Consider the following 27,200-nt stretch of genomic DNA (forward strand, 5'->3'; position numbering starts at 1 on the left):
GTTCGCTCTCTAGTTTGGGAATTAAACGTTTTCAATATATTGAAAGGTATAAGGGCTGCTTCACAAAAACTCTTCAGGATAGGCTACCTCTAGAATGCCCGAAAGATCATCACATTGATCTCTTACCGGGTAGCTCTCCTCCTAACCAACCCGCTTACAGGGTAAGTCTTGCTCAGCAAGAGGAAATTTTGAAGCAAGTCAATGAGCTTCTAGAAAAAGGTGTAGTACGACCAAATACTTCACCCTACTGCTCTCTAGTTCTAGTGGTGTAGAAGATCGAATGTGCACAGACCTCCGATCTCTAAACAAGATCACCATCAAAGAATCGCTTTCCAATTCCTCAGATTGATGACATTCTCGATAAGTTGCAAGATGCAAGCATCTTTAGTCGCATAGACTATAAGAGTGGGTATCATGAGATACGAATTGCCCCTGAGGATGTCCAGGGTCCCAACCAATCCTCTTAGGACCCACCCCATAAAAAAGAAAGAGAGAGAGAGAGAGAGAGAGAGAGAGAGAGAGAGAGAGAGAGAGAGAGAGAGAGAGAGAGAATAAGAGTGAGAATGTTATATTAACATCTTCAGAAGGCCAAAATGACCTATGAGACCAATCTGTTACAAAATGGTGAACCCATATAAGAGAGAGAGAGAGAGAGAGAGAGAGAGAGAGATCAATGGGTGTCCCAACCAACTGTAATAGACTTGCACAACCTAAGTCAAGAATCTGCCACAACACACGTGAGAGAAACTAAAATTAATGTAACACAAGTGTGAGATAACACGGCCCGACGTAGTTTTGTGCCCAGAGAGATTGGCCCCAAAGTCTGGCGCCCCTTTCGGTATTTCTTTTTATATTAATGCTTGCCATGTACAATGTCCGAGGGTCCTCTCTCTGTTTAGTGCTCCCAAGCCAATCGGAGGGAGAATGAGGCCCTGGCACTTCTTATAAAGGCACTTGGTCTGCTAAAAACAGTACATGAAAAGATTCAAATTCTAAAAGCGTCCAGTCCTCAAAAAGCTACCAGTGCTGTCCACCGCAAATCATGGAAACCCATACGTTGTCACGTTAGCAGTAGTTCGCAATTTTTCCGAAATTCCGTAGAGCGCTGCCATGTTAGCAGCTCCACGCAACTTTGGTCCTTGCTTTATTTTATTACTTTAGTGTCCCTTGGGTCCCATTGGACGAGTACCCCATAAGTTGGAACAACTTAGAATATTGAGTTTTTGTCAGTTCTCTAAGGTTTGTCTCGTCGGACATGCCACGTCATCACTTTGTGACATACCCCCCTCTTGAAAGAATTGTAATCGCCCTCGATTATGCCTGCAAAAACAACATAAGCTAGAAACCAATTCAGTAGACACTGACTCTATGTACTGACGCACTAGACAAAACATATCCAGCACTTGATGATAGTCAATGAACATTGAAATCACATTCACATCACTAACTTCGTTGAGATCTTGGACGAGAATCATGATCTATGGTAACGTATTTAGCAATCACATCTAGATCTGTCACTGATCTCTCGTAGATGTCTTGATTGACTAAATCTTGTTACTATCATGTCCATCTCATCTCTCCAGAGAAGAAGACCAAAATGCTGCAGTCATTTTGTGTTTCAAACACTACTCACATGAGAGAGCAGAAGTTACAAATTCATTTTGGGAACTCCCAGTTCGAAGTACTTCTTTCATAAAGTCATATAACAAAATACTGTCAGCCTCATTAGTATCCCTGAAGTCCAAAGGAAGTGAGTGACTTTATTCCATCTAGGTTATCTGTGACAAAGGAGCGAAGTAACTCCCCAATTATGCAGAGATCTGCACCAAATTCAACGCGCTGATCTCCAGGATCTCTCGAAATAGGCAAAGCTAGACGAAAAGCCTCAAGGTAAAGTTCTAGTATGTGAGGTGCAACTCCTAGGTCCTCCTCCTCCATCCACTTCGCATCCAATCCCGGATAGTTCTTGAATTTAACTAAGAACCACTGTATCATTTTACCTTTCTCTTTCCATTCCTTGTGGGCCAATATCTATTTTGGAACGAGAATCTCCTCGCTCTCTTCCACTTCAAGTTGCTTCTTAGGCTCCTTGCCCATCGGCACCTCACCTTTGAAAGTTTTCAACAGACTCACATAAAATGCATTGTGAATCTTCCAAGTATCTGGCAATTTCAATCTGAAGGATACATCATTGATCTTCTCTTGAATCTGGAAAGGGTCATAGTATCGCATACTCAGCTTTGGAAAAAGCCGCTCCTTACCCTTTCGTTTCCTTAGGCGTGCCGTCTCAAACCATAAAAGCACCCAATCAATCTTCTTTCAGTTGTAAGTCGTGTCGATGCTTGTCTCCTACCCTTTTATGCCGTGCTTGAGACTTCTCAAGAGCCTCACGCACCTGGCAAAAGCACTGTCCAGATCTTGAGTGTACTGGTCTGCTTCAAAAATCTTATCTTTGGTGCTTAGAAACGGTGCTACCTTCTTAACACCGTCGATTACCTTAAATGGTGCCTTCCCTGTCGACGAATGAACTGTGTTGTTGTAGGCAAACTCCACCAAGGACAAATAATTTTCCCATTGCGTTTTCTGATCCGAAATGTAAGACTTGAATAAATCTAAAACCACTGAATTGGCTATCTGAGATTGCCCGTCTGTTTGTGGGTGGAACGAGGATGAGGACTGCAACCGCGTGCCAATGTTCTCTCATTTTTCCTCCAAAAACAAACTAGTGAATCAAGGATCTCTATCTGAAACAATAGACTCATGCATACCATGTAATCGGAAAATCTGTGAGACAAACACTTTTGCCAGGCTTAACTGTCTTCTTTACCAGAATGAAGTGGGCCTGTTTACTGAATATGTCGATGATTGTCCAAATGCCACCATGCCCACTGTGAGTCTTGGGAAGATAAAAAATAAAGTCCATAGCGATGCTTTCTCAGGGACGGGAGGGTATGGGTAGAGGCTGTAGGAGACCTGGTGCCTTATGCCTGTCAAACTTGACCTTTTGGCATACTAAGCAACTGCGAACAAACTCGTCCACATCCTTTTTGGGCCTCGGCCAATAGAACTAACGCTCAACACCTTTCATGATGGTGGTATCTATGCCGCGGTGGCCCGATAAAGGTGGACGATGGCACTCCGTCAAAACCTTTTCCCTTGAAGGACATGTAACACACAAACATCGTTTTCCAATTTTGATGCATCGGCAGCGACATAGATGTCGACCCAAGCAGAGCATCTTTATATGAGTGAACTACTCTATCCCACACTTCAACTAGCAACTTATGATCATGAGATGGAGATGCAGAAGTTCCACCACCTCTCCCATCCAAAGCAGGTACATAATTTCTTGAGATAGGAAAAACATGAGGTTTTGCAGTCTTCTTTGGAATCTGCCAACCATCAGTGGAATCTCCCATTTCGGCTTTACCTTTGGTACCAGCCTTTGCAGCAGGGTGCACATTAGCCATGCTTTGAATCTGGTCTTTACCCTGTTTGACCTGCATGCTTTCATTAGGATCCTCATCTTAGGCCTCACGAATGAAGAGAGGAGGGAGAGGCAACATGAGTTCCAACAATAGGAACAGTAGAGGGTAGAAATTTAAACAAACACTCTTGGCATTCAGACTGCATATGGACAAATTTGCCACAGCTAAAACATGCACTTGCAAACTTCCCCCATTTTAGTTTAAACAGCCTTTTGCCTACCATTGGATCACTAGAGTCAACTGTAATTCCTGACGGCGTTGGCTTATCCATATCCCACAACACGCAAAGTCTATTGTAATTAGTATACAAGTTTGGGGGCATATCACTTTGCCCAATTGAGCAGCCAGAAGAGGTAAGAAATGCTTCTAAGTCATTGGATATCTGACTATTTCCACCCAAACTGGGCACCTATGTTGTATTATGCTCTGATAATCTTTAGTGAGCACCCATGGCAATACATGTGTCATTTGCATGTTGAAGAACAAAGGCGACATTTCCAACAAGCGTGAACTAGCATCCATGTCTGCCAGTAACACCTCATAAAACCCACGAGTGCCAAAATACACACCTCGGACTGCCTGTCTTTTCAACAAAAAAACAACCCATTGACCTACATCTTGTGCCAAGAGCATCTTGCCAAGGAAAAACAGAATAACCGCATTCAACGTCGCTGACCCGGAATAACCACTTTAGTAGTAGGTTGTTGGCCTTCCCAGGCATTCCGAGCATCTGCGAAATCCTCCGAAAAACTCTCTTTAATGATGTTCGCAGCATCCATCAAGGATAGATCAACCTATTTCCTATGCTTATATAGAGATTCTTTTTCCATGACAATCCGGTGCCGCACTTTCTACAGACGAAGATCTTATTCAAACAAAGAGCACTACTTGAAACACACTAGACTATCACTCACTTTTTTGATTTATCAGAGTTTCTCTGTACAAAATATAAAGTTGTCCATAACTTGATCTTGCTCTGCAGAAATTTCAACAAAAGAGAGCACCACGAGTATCAATTCTTCTGAAACTCAATTCCTACAGCAGTAATACATTGGAGTGCCGACCATAGACAGAAGCAAAACCTTACGCAGACTGATTCGCTGCACGTTGACAGACACAAATTGAACGAGCGCTGCAGACGACACACACACACACACACTCATACGCAGGCAACGAGCAAGATCGCACAATCTGCTGACTGCAGCAGCAGATCGTGCAGGTCGCCAGTGGGAGAAACGAGCGTGCAACAAGCAACAGGTTCTTCTAAGGGCGACTGGAAGCTGTCACAAGACGGGGCACCACGTGCCAATAGAAAAGAACAGATTGAACAGACTTTGAAAACTTCAATAACAATTGAACTGAGAGAGAGAGAGAGACAACACGCGACACGGAGTGGCGGAATATCGGCCCCAAACCTTGGCGCCCCTTTCAGTATTTCTTTATATTGCATCAACACAGTTCAAGCCGGTACACCAGACTCTGCACCTTCTCCAAGAAGCATGCCATAGAATGAGCCCATGGCCTCATATTTAAAGGCCCTAGGTCCAAAAGCACTTTACATGAAAAGCCTTCGAACTCAAAAGCATCTGGTCCAAAAGCAATGCCCATACAATTGCCAACGTAATTTACGAAAATCCGTACAACTGCCACGTAGGCAGTGCAAATCGCAAAAATCCGTACAAGCTGCCACATCATCAGCTGCGCAAGTCTTTGTGTGTGTGTATGTGTCCCCTGCTTTATTTTAATCCCTTTATGTGACTTGGACCCCATTGAACGTGGTCCCATAAGTTGGTAGGACTTCTTCTTTTGCTGTTGCTTGTTCTTCTTAGGTTTTAGGCCCCTCGTCCGTGATCTGAAGGTTGGCTCTGCTCTTCAGTGACTTGACACGTCAACAGTTTGTGACATCCCCCCTTCTTGAAAGAAAGTAATCGTCCGCGATTGCAGCATAGCTCCAAAACAATTCAAGTTAGCTCAAAAATTTCCGAGGGTCATTCCGAGGGAGAATTCTGAGGGACAATCAATTTGCTCTTTTTTTTTTTGTTAAGGAGTTGGCTTCTTCTTTCGGCTCTTTTGATCAAGGAGTTGGCTTCTGCGCCTGATGCACAACAAAAGGTCTCAAGAGCCTGCTCACATCTGTGAAGGTTGGCCTCCTGGCCCTCCAAGTACAAGGTTGAGTCGTCAGCAAACTCAGCATCCAATAGCTAATCTCCCCGAATAGGGAGCGCTAAGCCACGTAGACCGACCTGCTGTGAAACCAAAAACCTGCTCATCGCCTAAGCATAGAACAGAAAGAGGAAGGGGGCAAGATGGCAGCCCTGTCTGAATGAACGTGTGAGCATGAAACAATCACCTCTGCCACCTGACAATCGTACGTGACTGTGTGCCCGTCTGTAGAGAGCTGACACATCTCTAATCCAGGCATCTGAGAAGCCCATCCTACGTAGAGTGCCCTCCAAAAAGTCCCAGTCAACTCTATCGTAGGCCTTCTCAAAATCGAGAAGAAGTATCCCCAGATCCTCAGCACGGAGGCGCACAAGGGACCAGAAAGTAAAGATGTTGTCAAGGATACTGCGCTCCTTGACAAAACGTGTCTATGTCCCATGTATGATGCTCTCTAGCAGTGGCTGGATCCTCAAACCTAGAGCCTTGGCAAGAATTTTGTAGGCTCAGTAGAGGATGGTGATGGGCCGCCACTGTCGAATCTCATCCAAGGAGCCACCCTCCTCGGGAATAAGGTAGATGAGGCCCTCACTCATGCTGTCAGGCATCTCTCCTATGTGTAGGATGTACTGAAAAGCACTACAGAGATCTGAGCCAAGCACGTCTCAATACTCTAAGAAAAAGATGGGAGTCAGACCATCCTCACCTGGACAGCTACCACGGGGAAGTGCTTTGAGGGCCGCGTGGAGCTCCTCTAGCTTTAAAGGCAGCGCAGCCAAGCGGGCCGTACACTCCGTGAGAAATAGCCGACTAAGCTGAGCAAGTCCAGAGTCCACTCTGTCAGTAGGAGAGTCTTGAAAGTCTAAGCCCTCTGCCCAAAGAGGCACCACTCGCTTTCTGAGCGCAGAGTCCAACAAGACCCTCTCAGGGATGCGAAGCATCATGTTCCCCCTTCTCTGTCTATCTATCACTGTGAGGATCACTGGTGCATGGTCCGCAAAAGAAGTCCTAGGAAAAATGCAAACTGACCCACCCAAGTCACAGAAGTGGTCACTAGTGTAGAAGCGATCTCTCCGAGATAGATTCACTCCTCCCACTCTACGGTCTGCTGAACAAGAGAAGGCCAAGCTATCAGGTAGCCTTGCAAAGCTAGAATGCTGCCACACATCTAAAACCCGCAGTCATACATAACCTCTCCCAAGCTGCCAACTCAACTCCATGCACAGTAGTATGGCTACCTCCAATCCTGTCAGTGGGGTCCTCCAACATGTTGAAGTCTCCCCAATGCACCATTACTCTGCCTGCGGCAGAGACTCTACAATGTGAGCCCAAAACTTTGCACGTGCGCTCGCCACGTTGGGCGCGTAGATGTTCAAGAAGCCCATGAGGCAACCCTGAACCTGCATAGTAATCGACTAAGCCCTGCCTGGCACAATAATCCCTCTGCCCACAATGGCCTGCTGCAAAGAGTCCGCAATAGTCATACATACCCCACCCTGGATGCCTCCTGGTCCAAATGCAGCTGACCAAAATCTCTAATAGCGACCACGCAAAATCTGACCACATCGCCGAATGCGGCTTTCACAAAGATGATGCTCCTGTAGTATAAGAACGTCAATCTCACCACCCACAAGGCATCTCTGCAGCTCTTGACGCTGAAACTGGGGCCCTCCTAATCCTTGCACATTCCATGAGATGATCCTCATGGAGTCAGTGAGAGAAAACAAATGCTGCCAACAGCAGCCAACCTCGCTATCTTTGAGGCCGGTTTGGATGAGGAGTAATCCGCATCCGAACGACCTCTAGACAAGTGCAAGAGAAGTGACTGTCCCGCCCAACTGAAAGTGCAGCCCGAAGGGCTACATCCTCTGGCTAAGAATCCTCATGCACAAATATATAACAAGGAGGGCACCGAGTGTCAGCAAACAAATGCACCACAATGTGCCTGCAACCCACTGCATAAAAGGCGTCACGCTGAACCGGGCAAGAGGCCAAAGTGTCTGCACCAGATCCGTCACCGCTAAATCCCCTGTGTGGTGTGAGAACTCAATAGCCTGAATCTAGAGCCAGTCAAGGACTGTGTGCTGGGTCCATTCTATGAGATCTTACCACACGGTGGAAAGCAGAAACCCACCGCTGTGTCCAGAGCCTCAATGCCTCTAGCTGCAAGAAAGAGGACGTGGACTCAAAAGCTAGCCTCCTCCAGGTCAGGAGAAGAGTCACCCAGAAACCGAGTGAAACTGTAGTCGAAGAAGTCCCAGCGTCTGTGAATGTCGAAGCTAGTCAAACCTCTAGGGACTGCTGCAAAGGGAGAAGTCTGCACCAAAAAAGGCGGCCTCAGGTGGGGCTGTCCCTCTCAAGCCACACAACTCGTAGCGAAAACACTACCAAGAGAACGCCTCGCGGCAGAAACGTGTCTAGTACCTTGCGTCTGAGGAGGAGTGGAGGAGGGGTCGGGAGATGAGGCTGTGGGCCCCATCGGGGAGAGAGGAGGGGCGGGAGGCGAAGGTGGAGGTGGGGGGGAGAGGGAGGAGGCGGGGGAGGCGTAGCGGCAGTGTCTGAGGGAGGAAGAGGCGGTGATGGAGGAACCGAAGTGGACGGGGCCTCCTCAGGCTGGTCCTGCTGAAGGGGGTCAAAATGGTTCCTAGTCGGAACCTAGTGCTGCTGAGCTGTAGAAGGTCGGCCACCAGGGTGGACGGGGCCTCCTCAAGCGGGTCCTGCTGAAGGGGGTCAAAACGGTTCCCAGTCGGAACCGAGTGCTGCTGAGCTGTAGAAGGTCGGCCACCTGGGGGAGCAGTGGGGCGTGCCCGCCCCTGTCGATGGCAGCTAGGCACCTGTTGCCAACCGTCAGCTATCTGATCACTGGTCTCTGTTGAGGTACTAGCCTGTGCGCCCTCTGTATCTGGCTGCTTGGCATGCTCATCCTTGGGAGGCTGCGCATGTGCTGTGGGTCGAGGTCTCCTGTGAGGACAGGCCTTTGCCAAATGGCCTATCTGCTTAAAAATGAAACACTAATTCGGGAGACCCGAATATTCCACACTCTGTTTGACCTTTGCCAAATGGCCTATCTGCTTAAAAATGAAACACTAATTCGGGAGACCCAAATATTCCACACTCTGTTTGATCCATCCCCCACTCACTCGAGGGAGCAATACCACCTTGGGGAGGGAGTGTGTGTCACGAACAAGAACCTGCACAGTAGGTAAACCTACGGCCTTGGCCACAACTGAAGCTGCAGTGCGCGGAGACTCCAAAACTGTCCCAAACATGGAATCAATCCTGGGGAGGAGAGGGAGGTACTCTCGCCTCAGGCCTGGGAAACAGACCGAAATCAGCAAGTCTGCCTTCTTCTCGAGCACATCTATAGTAGGGTCAAAACCATGATGCCAACGTCGGAAGTAAGCTTGAGCTGCTTGGATGCCGAGTGGGCTCATCGAAATCACCTTGGCCGTCATATGTGTAGACTCCAACTCTACCTGGTAGTACCCTCTCTCGAGGATTTGAACATCGGTGATCTTGCCCACATTGGAGAGAGGACGGGCCTGTAGCTGTGCAGGTAAACCTACGGCCTTGGCCACAACTGAAGCTGCAGTGCGTGGAGACTCCAAAACTGTCCCAAACATGGAACTAATCCTGGGGAGGAGAGGGAGGTACTCTCGCCTCAGGCCTGGGAAACAGACCGAAATCAGCAAGTCTGCCTTCTTCTCGAGCACATCTATAGTAGGGTCAAAACCATGATGCCAACGTCGGAAGTAAGCTTGAGCTGCTCGGATGCCGAGTGGGCTCATCGAAATCACCTTGGCTGTCATATCTGTAGACTCCAACTCTACCTGGTAGTACCCTCTCTCGAGGATCTCAACATCGGTGATCTTGCCCACATTGGAGAGAGGACGGGCCTGTAGTAAATCGCGAACCTCGCCCCGACTGCGTCGAGTGCCAATGATCTTACAAATAACCGAAGTGGCTTGCAAGCTCTCCAGTTCGGCCATCAAGCTCGCTTGCTCTTCTGGCGAAAGAGCAAGTCTAAGGGTCTGCTCCGCGGTGTCGGGCAAGGGGGCTTCAGTGGAGTCCCTCTGAGGTGGAGTAGGAGCTGCCATTGTGTGTCTGCTGCTGAGTCGAGAAAGGCGAAGGTGACGCGAAACTCCTACAAGGCTGAAAAGACAGACTCCTGCGAGCTAAGAAGTGGGATTGGTTGGGGGGGGGAACGCGAATGCAAGCGGGAACGTGACGCAAGGACAGACGGGCGGGTTGAGGCGCGAGGGGCTGAGAGAGACGCGCTGTGAACTGGCTGCACGTTGGCAGCGGGCAGAGCAGGCAGCTGGTTGTGCAGGACAGGGCAGACCGAGGGAGGGTAGGGGGGGAGAGAGCGATGGTGAGAGAGAGGGTGTGCAGGTGAATGCGCAGGGGAGGGGGCGAGGGTAGCAACAGCAAGCGTTTTCTCCCACTTTTGAATTCTATACAGCCGTCCTCATATATGCATGTTACAAGACATATAAACATAAAGTCGCCGATAAACACTCCCTCCGCAAATAACCATCCCGGTCTGGGCCATAAGCTGTTCAACGACTCCCTCATTACTCCTCTCGCAAATAACCTAAAAAGGTCCGGGCCATGAGATATAGAGGCCTTTTACAACCAAACGCCCCCCAAACTGTAGCCTGCGTCGTTTGGAGGTGCTGAGAGTAAGGACTACTCAGACTTCTTAATAGTCCTCCCGTAAATAACCATCCAGGTTCGGGCATGAGTAAACACAACACTTTTCAATCATTCAATACTCCCCCCACAAATAACCACAAGGGTCCAAGCCATGAGTATGAACAAGCTTTCTCAACATTATTTCTCACTACTCGAGCTGGGAGTAAAAATCACCAATCATTGAAGCCAGTATTAAAACCAGAGTCAGACAATTCAAATTGGCACCAAGACAGGTTTAAAATAGATACCATCCATTTCAAACAAAGTTTCAAACAATAGTTTCCAAACAAAGTTTAAAAGTGTCTAACTATAAAACAACTAGATAGTTCATTCAGGGTTTTGTTCGAACAACCGAACATTGAGGACGACTGGCTTGCCCTTCTGCATCATGGTGATGGTTCGGTTCCGAACCTGGAGAGTCACATCATTCTTGTCATGCCAAGGCATGCCCAAGAGAACATCACAATTGCCCAACTTCATAATGTGGAAATCGGCTTTTCCATGATAATCTTGGATAGTCACTAGAAGAGCACCAATGAGCGGCACCACTTTCTGAGTTTGCCCCGTGGCTAGCTCAGCTTCAATTTCTCCACCCTCTGCATCATAATCAAAGTCCATCTGCTTCAAGAATTCTGGATGGATGAAGTTCTCTGTAGCTCCTGGGTCAAAGAAAATTAGGTCTTCCGAACTGTTGACTTTGCTATATGCTCGACACAATTCATTTGTACTTTCAAGGCATATGCCATAGATGTCACGTACTAATCCAATGGCTGGTTTAGCTCGTTTGGTTGGAGATGGTCCTTGGTTTCCGTCAACCGTCGGCGTGGGCGTCGGCTCCACTGGTCTGTCAGTGCGTTGGGGACAACCAAAATAGTTATGTCCTGTTTGAAAGCATCCAAAACATTAGCCTTCTTGTAGTAATGTGTCACGAGGACGTGGCAGTTATTAACCATGTCACAAAGATGTGGCAATTGCTAACCTTGGTTGTTGGTTTCTTTCCAATGGGGTTTATTTTATTTGTTTTGAGACCCTCTTTTTGAAGTAGCAAACGGTCGGACATTGTATGGCCAATGTGAACGGTAGATTCACCCGCAGACGGGAAGTGGTCGGCATTGGAATTCGTACGGTAAGAGGATGTCTAGGCTCAGAGCAAGATCATATAGGTCCCCCCGTCGCACTGAGCAAGTTGGTGGATACTAGGAAGTGAACTCAATAAAGGCATAAAGTCAAGGTGGGATCACCAACAAAAAGTATCTGATAGTTGGGCCACATTGCACTTTTGGATGCGGTCCCAACGAGGATAGATGGTCAAAAGACCAGTGGGAGCCCAACGGAAGCATCTCCTAAAATTTAGGGAATTGCTATTTTGGGCCGTGAAATGTTTTCGCGTCATTACCTCCGGTATGACTCGGGGAACATTTTACAACTCTGCCGCGATGTCAATTGGACAACCAGTCAGGATATTTTTAAGCGACGAACCCGAAACGGGAAAATGCTTGTAAATGCGCCAGGTGGCACATTTCTGTGCACTTTCCAATGCAAGGAAGAAAGGGCGCTGAATTTTAAGCTGGGAGAGACTCTTTTTGCAAACTGTCACAGGTTAAGAGCTATGGAGTGCTTCCTTTCCCTCTCATGTACAGTGTGGTGCTAGGAGTGATGCCCTGCACACTACACACTGCTCTCTCTCTCCCCTACGTGCAGTTATGTGATGTCCCACAAGAGGGCTACTCATTTGACTGATGTACAGCTGTGTGGGTTCATGCTTTTTTGCTGAGGCAAGAGCCTCCTTGAGCAGGAACAGGGGTAGCTAGCTGCTACTCCAAAGCAGGCACTGGTGAGGGTCATAACCTCACCATACAGGTGCAAAATCAGCGCTGTGTATGCGCTGTAATTTGACCGTTTTTCAGCCATACGGACGCCAAAACCTTTGGGAATCGTGCCCCACTGGCAGAGGACAGTTAGGGGACTGTTTGGGGCTGAAAACAGGGCAAAAACCAATAAATACAGCATGCTGAATTTACTGTTTTTGGGCAGGAATCAGAGGGTATACGCCAGTAGAAGTGAGTTCCAGCAGGGGAATTGGTTTCGCGCAAGTTTTGGGGCTGTTATGCTGCTGAAATTTGCCCAAAACAGGCGGTATCTAGTGGGATACAGTGAAAGGATTCCCAGGACTCTTCTTTGTACTTTACCCTCCTAAGGAATAAAGAAATACCGAAAGGGGTGCCAATTTTGGGGCCTACAGGTTGTCGGTGTCTGCTCGGAGCATTCTAGCTTCCGAGCTGTGTGTATTCAAGTGTTAATTCCCGTCGCAGGTTCTCTTTACAAAGTACTCTGTGTGCGTGTCTAAAGTAAAGAATTTCGGGTGAAAGCCAACGCCTACCGCCCTACGGGCCGTTTAGATAAGGTATCTCGTTGTTGAGGTGTCAAACGAGGCCTTTGCGGTTGGCTTTCACGAGACTCTCGAGAATTTGTTCTTTGTTGGCGAGAGTTGTGGTTAGTGGCTGTAGGTTCTTCTGTGGTAAACTCTAGCTTTCCCTTCACCAGTTTGTAGATGACTGCGGCATGGTCCATAAGCTCTTGCATGGTAGAGATTTGCTTGGAAAGACAATATTCCTGGAATGGTGATGGTAGTCCAATGGTGTAGCGCTCGCACTGGTCCTCCAAGGAAATGAACTTAAAGAAGGACACCAGAAGGTACACTGAGAGAAACCTTTGGTTATAGACGTCTATGGTTTTGGTGGCAAGCATTTTCAAGTTGCCTCACTCTACCAAACTCCGGACTTCAAACATAGAAGTCACGTAATTGCGTGCAAAAACTGTCTTGAAAGCTTGCCAGGTCCTTGGAGTATGCGGTTGTGTCGCAATTGAACTCTACCATTGCATAGCACTATCTTTAAGAAATCTTGCTGCTCAAGAAATCTTGGATTCTTTTGTATAGTTTCCCAAAGCATAGATGTTGTCGAATTGCTGTAGGAACTACAATGCTTTCTTCTGATATTTCACCCTGGAAAAAGTGAGCAATGTGACTGTCGTGTCGCCTTCCTTGAAATCTTTGGGTTGGTTCGGTGCATATCCCAGGTATGGATAATAAGGTTATCCATACCGGCTCCAACCATTGTAGCCTGGTGGCGGCGGTGGTGGTAGAGGTGGGGGCAATGGCGGTGGCAAAAGCGGTTGCACTAGATTGAGGTCAGATGGCTGCATCATATTCCTAAAGACTCCCCGATCGAAACAGACGGCTGAGAAGGTTTCCGGTTGGAAGCTCTCGTACTTTTTGGTGCCTGAGGAGGAGGTACCACCTGGAGCATCGGAGGAAGTAACATGTAGTTCAAAAATTGTTGAAAAACTTTGCAGCATCGGAAGATTTTCCTAGGATGCCACGAAAGAATGTCGTGAAGGTCATTGAGCAGAAATTGCAAATATTCTACTGAATCCATGAACGCCATGTGTTGGGTAATTTATGGCTTATGCCCTATAAGACAGAGCGATGAAGACGCGGGAGCGTGCCCGATGTGCGATGAAGTAAGAGTGGGAGTGGCTAATAAGTCCAAAGATACTCAAATAAAATTCCAATAGTCTCAGGTTTGCTTTGTGTGCTCTTTTGCAGGACCGGTATGCTTTCACGAGCAAGCCTCGTGAATCAGCACTAAATCTATGATGCCATTTGTCAATCGATGTTTGAGTTTCTATTTCAGGAGGAGACAAAATGTGTGTGAGAAAATTCAATAAAAGTATAGATTCATTCATACTGTGACGTCGATGTTGAGGAGACAAGACATACCCGTATAGCAGAAGTTGAAGCTCTTACAAATGAAGCCCTCCTGATTCTATTTATTTCATGATGGCGCAATTCCTCAATTCGATGCAGAAATGGAGCTATCCAGCCATTGTATTTGATGACCCGGATACCATTAAGAATTTCTTCAGTTAAATGCACTCGAGAATCAGTGTATTTGACAGCTTTTATGCGTAAGCGTGCCCCTACGTGAGCCATCCAGACCTGTAAGGTAACATGCAACATATTCAACTCAGCTTGAAAATTTCTCTAAGGCATCAGCAGTAAATACAGCTGGCAAAATGATCAAATGGCCGACCAAAACACTTGAGACTCTCGAGTCTAGACAACTTATGATCTACTAGCGATTTTAAGCAGTTTTTATGTAAAACAATTGTACTAGATGGTGGCTATCTTTTGAGTATGCAAACTTTGGGTTCTAATATGCATGATGCTATGACATGTCACAATGATAAATGTTATCTTTTATAGTCAGCAGGTAGCTTCATTGCAAGAAAACTATGACTTCTACTTGCTGGATTTCGCATGCTAGTAAGAATGTGTTATGTTTGCGAGAATATACAATTAGCAAACATGGAATCACACACACACACACACACACACACACACACACACTTTTTTTGTAAATCTCTGGGATTAATTTACTAGTGGGAAACCTCAAGACGAGGAAAACCCACACAAATGAACACATACAAAAGTGTGAACACAAAAGTGTTCATCTGCCAAAACAGGCTAAAAGCATTCATAAGAAAGGCGATGCATGTCTGAAGTGACATCACCCACTGCCAAGGCAAAACATAAGGATTGCCCAAGGGAAAGCTGGAAAAACTGAAAATGATCTGCATCAGCACGAGAGAACATACAGCTGTTGCGTTGACGCCTCAGGGTCCAATAGGCCCAAAATCTGACCCACATAAAGAAAACTGCAAATTGTTGTGAAGAAGGTGGGAGAATGCTGAAAGCCCAAAACCTTTTGTGAAAAACCATGAAGGGGAATTGAAGCCGCATGCCAGCTGCTATGCCATGAAGAAACTCTCTAGTGACGCAGCAATCCCATAGGAGATGGCTGACAGTCTCCGCTGCAACCGAGCAACGAACACAATGGGAGGAGTAGATTTGACGTACATTGAGAAAAGCACCCACTGGAAGGACTCCAACCAAGCATCGCCAAAGAAACTATCGCTCCTTAAAAGGCAAATGGCTCTTTCAAAGGGCAACAAGCACTTTCTTCCACCAAGTATCAGACTTATGCATCGACCATAATGCATTACAATGATCAGCAATCCAGGGTTAAGGCAGAAGAAGAGCATAAACCTTACTAGTAGACATGGCTTTGAAAGGCATGTCTTGGAGGCACCAATCAGACATGCGATCCCCAGCAACAAAAGGCGGAACAGGCAGAAAGTCAACCAGCATGAGCTGAAGCTGTCTCCAGAACTGACGGTAATGCATGCCCAACCCAAAACGAGTAGCAGCAAAGGAAAACTGAAAAGTGTACCCTACATCATCAACGACATCACCAACAACTCGCAAACCACGATAGGAGAGAAAGTAGGCCTGACGGGGTGAGCGGTCAACCAAAGCAGGAGAGAATACCCGACTCCAATGGAGACTCTCTAATCGAAGTGAATTCCCATACTGATGCTGACGAACGGACCACGATAAATGCATTGTAACCTCCTTCAAATCAGAAATCAAAGTGGAGGTGATAGGGCATCCGAGAACGTGCCCTTCCATCCTACCAAACACAACCTCCCAAAAAGATGGTTTCCAATGACCAAAGGAGGAAGTAACAACATGCCGACACAAGGAGGCAAGCATAAGGGCTCATGGTTGAGTTTGTTGCACAAGAGTCGGCAAAAACATAGCTTTCCAGGCAAGAACATGCCGGCGCAAGTCCAAGATATTGAGACCAACATATCGCTTTGGAGTGCAAAGTTTGTCCATTGACATCAAACGCAAGCCTTTTTTATGAGCATGAGTGCGCCACAGATGAGATAAAATCAATGACATAAGTGACGTGCGACAATGTCGAGGCCAGTACAACAATGGAAAATAAAACTGAACATAAGCCATCATGATACTCTGAACAATTCGCAGCCGAACATGCAGTGGCCAAGTGGACAATTTCCAGTAATGCAATTTGACGTTCAAACATTGCATGACCCAATGCACTTTTTGAGTATGGGTGACATTCCAACCAATAGGGTACCCCAAGTGCCTTACAATCACATTCGGAGGAACAATCTCTCCCGGCCACAGCAAATCATGCCAATCACAAGAAGTCAGTGGTAGAAGCTTCGATTTACGAAAATTGACTCGAAGACCCGTTGCAAGCCCATACATCTCCAAAGCTTCCATGAGCACTCGAACATCAGCTTGACAATTACGAGGCATAAACAACGAGTCATCGGCATAAGCCTGCCCAACGAAGTTGCGACCCAACGATAACTGCAGGCCATGAAGACAACCAATGGAAGTCAAATGGTCCAGATGCATCAACAAAGGATGTGTGGCAATAGCATACAACAATGCACTAAGGGGACATCCTTGTCTAACTGAGCAACCAAGGGGCCAACAGTCTGTCAGTTCACCATCAAGGATCCCCAAAGACGAACTGCAAGCATACAAGAAATAAACGATATTGGCAAATTTAGAACCAAACCCAAGACAACGCATCGTGGTTGCAATGTAGTCCCACTGCACAGTACCAAAAGCCTTTTCAATATCAACCTGCATGACAAGCACATCCCGGTGCGTGTACTTTGTGTATTCCATGCCAATCATCACATTAGCCAAGTTGTCATTAATTTGCCGACGTGGTATGAAACCATATTGAGCTTGATGTATTCCTGCAAAAAGGTGATCCTTAATTCTGTTCACCAACAACTTAGCCAAAATCTTATACACGACAGGCATCAACGTAATCGGTCTCCAGTGCGAGAAATGCTCACAAAGTGCCTGTTTGGGCAACAATTTAAGCAGGCCCTCTTGCCAAGAAACCAGCAAATCTTGCTTTTCCCATGCTGCATTCATCATGAAAAGAAAGGGCTCTTTCAAAGTCTCCCAAAAAGAGATGAAAAACTCCACAGTAAGCCCATCCTAGCCGGGGGATCGCCAGCGGCCCAATGAAAGCAACGCACTATGCAATTCAGAATCAGTGAAAGGTTCCTCAAGGGAAAGTGCATCCTGATAAGAAATGATCGGACGAACATGAGAGAGCAGCAACCGTCGAGCTTGATGCACCGCTAACGATTCTTGAGGCGGAGAAGCAAAAACCTGTGTATAATGCAAGACCATGGCGTCAACAAGTTCCTATTTAGAGGATGTCCAAGCACCTGAAGAAGTCTTTACACGCTTGATGCTCTGAGAATGTCTTGTGTGATGCAAATGCTTGAAAAATTGCTTCGAAGCACATCCTTTATCCACAAAAGCCTGTTGACAAGCCCGTGTTTTCCATTTTTCAAGCTTCCGTTTATCATGAAGTTGTATGCATACATGGGCTTCACACAACTCCGATAATTCATAGTCAGATAAAGGCCTCGAATTAGCCAATTCCTGCAAATGTTGACATGCTTGTTTAGCATCCATAACTTTGCCGCGAGTCCAATGCAAATATTGTTTGCCATAATCCTGAATAGCACATTGCACTTGCACAATAAATTGAAACCACGCTGCATCAAGATCAAGATGCATGTGAACCATCAAGGGGGGAACAAGTCCAACAATCATATCTCGAAAGCGTCATGGGTAAGATAAGCATTATTAATATGCAGCAGACGCTTCCGAGAAAGAGGTCTATCACGAAGCGATTGCCCAAAGTACAAATTCAATATCACAGGGTGATGATCACACATCTGCAAGGAATAGTCCATTTTTATACCACATGTTAAGTCAACATACTGTTGCCTGTGGAGAACATACCATCTATCCAGACGTGCACGATACGAGCGATGAGCAACATGCTGAAAGGTGAAACCCGTGCCGTCCGGATAAAGAGAATGCCACAAGTCAAATATCTGCGCAGAAACCAGAAGATGATCGCATGCTTGTCTCTCCACGTACGATTATCATTACATGGGAGTTTCTTAAACGATGCATTCTAATTCGCATTTGTAGATGGAACATAATTACGAGAGGAGAGGGGTGTGCGAATCTTCACCATCTTTTTGGGTGTCACCCAAGCACCACAATCGCTAGACCCTACATTTTTCCCCTTCACAGCATTACCATTACCCGAAGCTGCACACTGTAGAGACTTGGCTGTTCCTTTTTCCACATTAGGAGCTACATTAACAACCAAACTTCCATTTTGCTTAGACTCACTAAGAGTTTTGCTTAGACTCACTGAGAGTTTTGCTTGTAGAAACAGGAGCAGGAGATAGAACTGCCAAAGGGGCTGGTTGGAGAACGGGTTCAGGACATTCAGATTGCATGTGCCCAAACTTACCACAATGGAAACATGAATTTGCAAACTTGCCCCATTTAAGTTTAAATGGGCGCTTGCCCACCCACGGGTCCCCCGAATAAACCATGATGCCTTCCGGCATAGGTTTGTCAGTGTCCCATAAAATACAAAACCTGTTGGTATTCGCATCCAGCTTTGGAGGACAAATCACCTTCCCAAGTTGTGCAACCAACAGTGGCAAAAAGTGTCTCCAAGTTCGGGGGAAATCTACAATTTCCACCCACACTGGACATTTATGACGAATAAGACTTTGATAGTCCTTTGTCAATGCCCATGGTAGGACATGGGTCATCTATGTGCCAAAAAACAATGGAGACATTTCCAATAACAGGTTTTTGGCTTCAATATCCACCAAAAGGACTTCGTAAAAGCCACGAGCACCAAATAGGCACCTCGGACAACCTGGCGTTTGAGCAAAAAATCAACCCATTGCCCAACATCCTGCGCAGTAGGCATTTTCACCGGAAAAAACAAAATAACTGCATTCATTGCATATTGTGCAACCGGGTCCATGAGCTCCTGTACGTGAATACGAACTTCAAGAAGAGGGGGTTGTGCATTCCAGGCTTTCCGAGCCTCCCCAAAGTCTTCATACAAATAGGCTTTGATCTCAGACGAGGCCTCCAAGAAACTTCCCATGGCTTTCCGACGCTAAACACACAAAGAGTCGAACAGAAAGCAGGAACACCTTACTGTAGTAGCGAGCACCCAAAAAAAAAACCAGCAGATTTTTTAATCACTTTTTTGTTTTATTAAGTTTCTCTATACAAAACCAGCAGCAGCTGTACAAAAGCCTGTCACTTCCACCAGACTGCGTACAGAAACCTACACCGAGTATGCTTAGAACACCCTTTGAGAAAAAAAGAGTCACTGAAAAAACCCCTCCTGCAGAGTCAGCAAAAACACAGCACCCAATCACATCAGCCCTGCTGGGTACCAAGAAGCCCAACAAGCAGTCGCAGGGGACGAGCAAAGGCACAAACTGCAGCACGCTCTGGGTCACCTGCTTGCAGCGCACAGACGAACGCAGCAGAACACGTAGAGAAAGCTACTCGCGAACTCTCTCAGACCTGCTCGCGCTCTCCTTCTTGACTAAGACCTACTCGCGGAGTCACAAACACAGCTGCTCGCGAACTCTCTCAGACCTGCTCGCGAACTGCTTGAGAACGACAAACTTTCACACACACGCACACCTCACACACACACGCGCGCACACACACACGCACATGAGCATACATCAATCGCTGTAGATACACACACACACACACACACACACACACACACACAAGGGAGATTTCCTTGATAAGGAAAAGGTGTGAATCGGTGACTCACCAAAATGAGACCGATTTCTTGACTATTAAATCATACATATGGCCCAGTTTGAAGCCAATAAAAAAAGGCTATGTACTGCCAGAAAGACCAAACAGCCAAAATGTTTCCCAAAAGACATAGAAGGAAAAACGAGCTCGAAGAAGCCTTGCTATATGATCAAGCAAATTTCGAGAGGTAGTAAAATTCCATGATAGATGAGGAGCAGTTTCAATCGACAGACCACAAATATAACAAAGAGAGGATGCCACATGGCACCTTTCCAGGAAAGACCCAACCGGAAGAACTGCAAGCAAGCAGTGCCATAGAAAAAGCCGACATTTTAAAGCCATCTTATTGCTCCATATAATCTTGAGTCATTTTTTCCACCAAGACAAAGGTTTATGCACTTTCCAAATGCTATTTGCATAACCATGAACCTATGGCCCAAGAAGGAGGAAAGTGTAAACCTAATGCACAGAAAGCTGAGACAAAGACAAAGGATCACAAAGCAGGGGTGGCCCTACAAAGACTTCAATCTACCAATCTTTTGGACTTATTCAGAGGAGGAATAGGCTCATAAGGTGCCAACAAATTTTGAATCTTTCTCCATAAAGGACAATAATGATAGCCCAAGCCAAGTTTGACATAAGCATCTACAAAAGATAGATCTCTATCATCTAGTACATCTTAATGAAGTAGACACCTTTTTTTGCAAGAAAATAAGCCTTCCTAGGCTCTTGGACAGTCAATGGTTCATGAAAAACTCTGCTCCGATAAATACTTTCCAAATGAAGAGAATTAGAACCATTATTCAATTGTGGTGCTAATTAAAAAAAATGTACAACCTTTTCCCACGCTAAAATCGGCTTTGTAGAGAAAGGAAACCAGCAATCTTGCCATCAAAATGACCAAAACCCATGTCCCAATGTGTAACTGTGCAATTGCCAAAAGACATAGAAAACATCTTAACATACAAGTATGCCAACATAATAGCCCAATCCTAGCACTGAGATACAAGCTCGAGAAGCAAAGAGGTCTTTCTTGTCAATGCATAAAAGTGTATGTTGAGAATATTCAAACCACCATGCTGTTTCGGAGAACAAAGCCTCTTGACTAACATAAGATATAGGCCCCTTGTTAGCATGTTTAATTTCCTTATAATATCCATGGCCAAAGTCATAAAAAAATATGTATCCTCTTTCCTCCACATTATCAATGGCAAAAAGAATTGAATATATGCCATAGCAATAGCTTGCACAGTCCGTACTAAACACGCGGTGGCCATGTAGAAAGCTTCTAGTGATCAAGATTTTAATTTAATCTCTGCATCACCCATTGAGTCATTTGTTGACATGAGATATGGAACCTATCGGATATCCCAAATGTCTGACCACATGTGACTGTGAAGGAATGTCACCCGGCCAAGTCAAATTGTGCCATGGCTACGCATCTATGACTAAAAGTTTGGATTTTCAAAAATTAACATAAAGGCCTACAGCCTGTTCAAATAATTCAAGTGCTTCCATTACCTTTGTACATCTAATTGCATATTGCGGGCCAGAAAAAAGGAATTATCAACATAAGCGCAAGCTACAAATGATTTACCATCTGGCAGTAGCAAATCATGTAGTGCACTAGAGGTCAACGTATGATCCAAATATGTAAGCAAAGGATGAGAAGACACACATCATAAAGTAAGGCACTCAAAGGGCAGCCTTACCTAACAAATCTTTAGAAATTCCAAGATCTCAATCTTTGGTAAGCCAATACACTACATTCTACAATCTCAATCCAAATCCTAATTGTGCCATGGTCATGGCAATGTAATCCCAACTATCAGTATCCAAGGCTTTCTCGATATCAACTTGAAGCACAAGCACATCCTGTTTAATGTATTTGGTATATTCCATGCCAAAATATGCAGTAGCCATATTATCATAAATCGACCTCTGAGAAATGAAACCATATTGAGCAGGATGTAATCCATCATGTAAGAAACCCTTAGTTCTAGTAGCCAACATCTTAGTAGCTAGCTTATAAATAACTGGCATAGTGGCATGAGAACAATAAGGCGCCAATCCGAAGTTGATTCAAATAAATGCTTCTTCGGGAAAAGATTGGCCAATCCTTGCTTCCAAGGAGCTATTGACTTTCCTGGAGCTTGCTGCTCATTGTGGGCCCCCTCCCCCTCGCACGCTACCTCACCTTCCCCTCTACCTTCGCGTTGGAGAACAAACCCTCCCCCCCCTCTTGCTGCTTCCCTTGCATCGTCGCTCGCCACTGCTGTCATTCGCTGTCCTTGGCAAAACAACTCGAGCTCTCAACCGTACGCCACCATCTTCTCGACTAGATTCCCTCGGTATTGTCACAAACTGATGACGTGGCAGAACCGGACGGAAGCCTGCGTTTCACGCTAACCTACAGGCTGCACGGACGCCGCAAATCATGCTGGATTACTGACGTGGCAGAGCGTGTGGATTTCCGCAAAATGTGCTGACAAGTGCTGATGTGGCAGTGTCCGGATTTCCCTGATTTGTGCTCCATCTTTTGGGGTCAGAAGATTTTGAGTTTAAAGTTTTTTCATGTACTGCTTTTGTGAGAGGACATGGGCCTTTAAATATGTATTGAGGTGCCCTCTTGCACTCAGACTTGTTGACGAGCAGCTGAGCAAAGAGGACCCTTGGACTTTGTACTTTGCCCAAGAATTAAAATAAAAGTAAATACCGAAAGGGGCGCCAGACTTTGGGGCCAATACCTCTGGGCACGGAACTACACCGGGCCATGTCGACTCTATTTAACTGTGATAAAGTTTGTGAAGTGTTTTTAAGTGATTCTCTCGTGTGTCGTGCTAGATTTCTGATTTGGGGTGTCTATAACAAACCTGGACACTCCAAGTCAAGAATCTATCACGACAGCACCAAATAACCACTTCAAATACAATTCACAGTTCACAATTGATTCAACACTGGCTCGACAGAGTTCCGTGCCTAGAGATATTGGCCCTAAAGACTGACGCCCCTTTCGGTATTTCTTTTTGTATTAATCTGAGTTCAAAGTACAAGAGTGCGGGCAGGCGCTCGCACTCGGACTCTGCGTCCAGATGCTCTGAGTTGTGAGTGGCCTACCCACTTATTTGAAGAGTACAAGGGATGACAAAAGCAAAGCCCCAAAAAGCTTCAAAAGTTGAAAATCAAAAGCTTTTAAAATAAAGCAAAAGCCTTCTACTTTTCACCATCTCTCTCTCTTTCTCTCTTGAGAGGGAATAAAGCAAACAAAAGCTCTCTCTCTTTCTTCAATTGCGTAGCATAAAAAGCATCGCCCAAAAATTGCCAAAACTGCTACAAAAAGCAAGTTGCCGCTGCTGTTGCCACGTCAGCATTGCCACATCAGCATTTTCTACAATCTTTTTAGGGTTAGGGTTTTGGGCAGAATTAGGGTTTTTGGTAGAATTAGGGTTTCTGGCAGCCATGTCATCACTTTGTGACATACCCCCCTCTTGAAAGCACTGTAATCTCCCTCGATTACGCCTGCAAAACAGACAAAGGCCATAAACCGTCTTAGTAGACACTTGACTGTTAGTACCTACGTACTAGGAACACACATCTCGCACATGTACCAATCGACAGTCACATCACACGACATCACAGGACATCACATGACATTCAACATTCATTCGGATCTTAGACCATGATTTATCGGCAATGTAGCTAGCAATCGCGTCTAGATGTAGTCGGGACCTCATCAATGCCCAATTGACTAACCCCTATTGTAACCATGTCTATTCGAGATCAATTAGACCAAAATGCTGCAGTCATTTGTCTACCAGTTCCTGCACTTATCCAATGTAGGATAGTTCTTAAATTTAACCAAGAACCGCCTTCGGACTTTACCTTTATTCTTTCTTTCTGTGCCAATTTCTGTTCTGGAACGAGTATCTGCTCGTTTTCGTCCATTTTGGGTTGTTCATCATCAGGCACATCGCCTTCAAAAGGCTTCAAGAGACTCACATGAAAAACATTGTGAATCCTCTAAGTATTTTGGCAGCTTCAATCCTAAGGAGATATCGTTTATCTTTTCCGAGAATCTGGAAAGGTCCACACTATCTCATGCTAAGCTTTCAAAGAAGCCGCTTCTTTCCCTTTTTGGTTTCTTTCTCGAGAGTGCCTTCCCATATGTAAGAGCACCCAATCATTCTCCTTCAATTTCAAATCGCGACAATGGCGATCTGCTGCCTTTTTCTGTCTTTCCCGAAATTTCCGCAAAGCCTTCCGGACCAAGTCCCTCGTGAACTGGTCGGCTTCAAAGAAAAATCTTATCTTTCGTGCTAAGGAAGGGTGAAACCTTCGTAGCAATTTCAAGAATCTCAATTGCACCTTCCCCATCAAAGAGTTTAAACGTGTTTTTGTAGGCATATTCCACCAAAGGTAAAACCCTTTCCCAAGTAGTCGTCTAATCCAACATAGAAGACTTTAACAAATCCAGTACCACTGAATTAGCAATCTCTGATTGCCCATCAGTCTGCAGGTGGAACGAGAACTGCAACCACGTGCCTATGTTCTCCTAAATAGCCGTCCGAAACAAACTCGTGAACCTGGGGTGCCTGTCGGAGACAATCGTCTCAGGCATGCCATGTAATCTGAAGACCTGGGCAATAAAGAATCGTGCCCACGCTGTGTTCTCGGGAGATGAAATCCATTGCAATACTTTCCCAGGGCGGGTGGGTATGGGTAAAAAGGCTGTAACAATCCCTGTGGTTTATGCCTGTCAAAACTTGACCTTCTGGCATACTCCGCACAAACTCTTCCACATCCTTCTTGAGTCTCGGCCAAAAGAAGTATCTCTCTACCCCTTTCAAGATGGTAGCAATGCCGAAGTGACCCGTAAAAGGCGGACGGTGGCATTCAGTCATAACCTTTTTCCCTCAACGGCTGTGCAACGCACAACATGGTTTTCTTCATCAAGTAGCCATCCCGAATGGAATAGTCCGCTACCATCTCCCCTTTCTGTATTCAACGGAATACATATGCAAAATCTGTATCTATGGTGATACTGACCAACCAATACCTCGAAGTTTCTATGATGTATCGCGGAAATAGCCAGAACCAACGACTTTCGGGACAGAGTATTTACCACCAATTTCTTTTGTCCATGCACATGGACAATCCGGAAGTAAACCGTAACAAGATGTTTGCCCACCGCATCTGCTTTTTTTCCGATAATTGCTTTCGTGACAAGAAGTAGCGTAAACTCCCATCATCTGTAAAAATCGTAAAATCGACTCCGAGTAGTTAATGTCGCCACTAAATAAGAGCATGGATAGCCGCCAAAAGCTCTTTCTCACATATCTGTACCGTCAATTCCGGCCTTGAAAACAATCGGCTCTCATAGGCAATGACATTGGCCTTCTTGCATTAAGACCGCATCTAGACTACGACCACAAGTATCACAATATACTTCAAACGACTTCTACAAATCCGGCAAAGTCAAAAATTGGTCCTATAGTCAAATTCTTTTTCCATTCCTGAAAGGAAGTCACTTCTGTTGGTCCCCACGAGAAAGGGACTCCTTTCTGTGTCAAGATATGCAAAGGGGAAGCAACCTCTGCAAACTTTCGAATGAACCGCCTGTAGGACGAACACAATCCCAAGAAGCTTCTAACTTCATGGACATTCTTCAAATCGGGCCAATCACGGATAGTCTCTATCTTGGCCGGATGCATTTGCACTCCCGCTGCTGAGACAATGTGTCTCAAAAAGTGTATCTCTGGTAGGAAAAATTCACTTTTCTTTGCATTAATCACTAACTTGTGATCTCGTAATGCCTAAAAGACCCGAAGCAGGTGATCTTTGTGTTCTGTCTCATTCTTGGAGAAAACAATGATATCGTCAAAGAAAGTGCCAACGAATAGCCTGTACTCTCAAAAAATCTTGTCCATCATCCGGTTAAATGTCACAGGAGCATTGGTTAAGCCAAAAGGCATCACCAAAACTCAAATAACCCAAAAGTCGTCCGAAAAGTTATCTTGTAGACGTCTCCCGGCGCGATTTTGATCTGATGATATTCACTCTTCAAATCAATCCTGCTAAAGCACGAGGATCCCTGTAATCTGTCGAGTATATCATCGATCCTAGGAATCGGAAATCTGTTCTTGATGGTGATTTTGTTGAGAGCTCTATAATCGATGCACATTCTCCAAGATCCGTCTTTCTTCAAAACCAACAACACTGGAGAGCAATACGGTGAAGTACTAGGCTGGACAAGACCCTTTTCCAAGAGGTCTTTCACTTTGTTCATAATCTCTTTATTCTGTGCTCGGCTCACATGGTAAGGTGGCCGGTTCGGTGGTGTGCTTCCAGGTATCAGATCAATGGTATGATCTTCAAGACGAGCAGGCGGTAACTCGCCTGACAAGCCCTCTGAAAAGCAATCGACATGAGTGTGGAGAAAATCTTGGCGTTCTTTTGTTCAGGTCAAAACATATTCGACCTTCATCCATCATTGAGTTCTCTCTCAAAAAAAAAGTGAGTAAAGAAACTGAAATTCATCAAGTACAATCTCTGAGCCCTTCATTTGTCGAAGTCGCATTCTCGACCCGGTAGTCAACCACGGCGTTGTTCTTGTGGTACCAAGGGATTTCGAGTAGAACGTCACTCCGCGTGCCCTAAAACACCCCTGTCATTGCAAACGAAGTTTGCCAATGCTCGATGTAATGGCAACATCCCGTCTGGGTGCCACTCGAACTACCTCCGCCTGTGGCCTCCGCCTGTCGGGCGTAATTCCAAATCGAGCCGCCAATTCCAAGTCAAAAGAAGTTGGCCTTGGCTCCTTCAAAAGAGCTTCCTGATCTTTCACTTTGCCCCAGAAGCAGCAAAGTTTGTACTTTCATTCATTTGATTCGGTTCAGGCCCCACGCAATGTGGTACCAGTTCTGCTTTTTATCTGCATTTTCTGCCACGTCTCTCAGCTGCTTTAGAACTTTCTGGCCTTTCTTCATCCTGTTCATTCGGTGCCTTGCTAGGGCACTTCGCGGAGATATGTCCATGTTCCCCGCATCCAAAGCACTTCCCCTCCATGACGAAGCGAGCCCGCTTCTGAGGAGTAAGCTTGGGTCGTGCATCTTTCTTTTCTGAGTTGCTCTTTCTCTTTCTACTTTCGTTCGTCGAAGTCTATTCGGCTCTTTGTGTCATGACCTCATCGGTGGGGTAGGTCAGGTTGCTAGAGTGAATGGCAAAACCCCATTTTGCATGACTCATCAACTCCTGAATAGAAGCTGACTTCTGTT

General features: G+C 45.7%; 2 protein-coding genes across 13 annotated transcripts in view; one reads left to right on the forward strand and one right to left on the reverse strand.

The window, feature by feature from the left end:
* The window catches only part of LOC147435839 (uncharacterized), a 269,080-nt gene that overhangs the window by 191,141 nt on the left and 50,739 nt on the right, over positions 1–27,200 (forward strand). The window lies entirely within an intron of this gene.
* Positions 1–27,200, reverse strand: part of LOC147435840 (uncharacterized) — a 268,590-nt gene that overhangs the window by 190,708 nt on the left and 50,682 nt on the right. For 5 of the 6 annotated variants that reach the window (XM_086488754.1, XM_086488756.1, XM_086488758.1 and 2 more), the window contains one exon: positions 14,125–14,343. In XM_086488754.1, coding sequence (XP_086344880.1) covers positions 14,125–14,343 — 219 coding nt within the window. Of the gene's footprint in view, positions 1–14,124; positions 14,344–20,763; positions 20,849–27,200 lie in introns of those variants that run through there. The other variant, XM_086488759.1, reaches the window with a different exon arrangement.

The sequence above is a fragment of the Adiantum capillus-veneris genome, chromosome 18 (genome assembly GCF_014529385.1).
Source record: "Adiantum capillus-veneris isolate H3 chromosome 18, ASM1452938v2, whole genome shotgun sequence".
NCBI lineage: Eukaryota > Viridiplantae > Streptophyta > Polypodiopsida > Polypodiales > Pteridaceae > Adiantum > Adiantum capillus-veneris.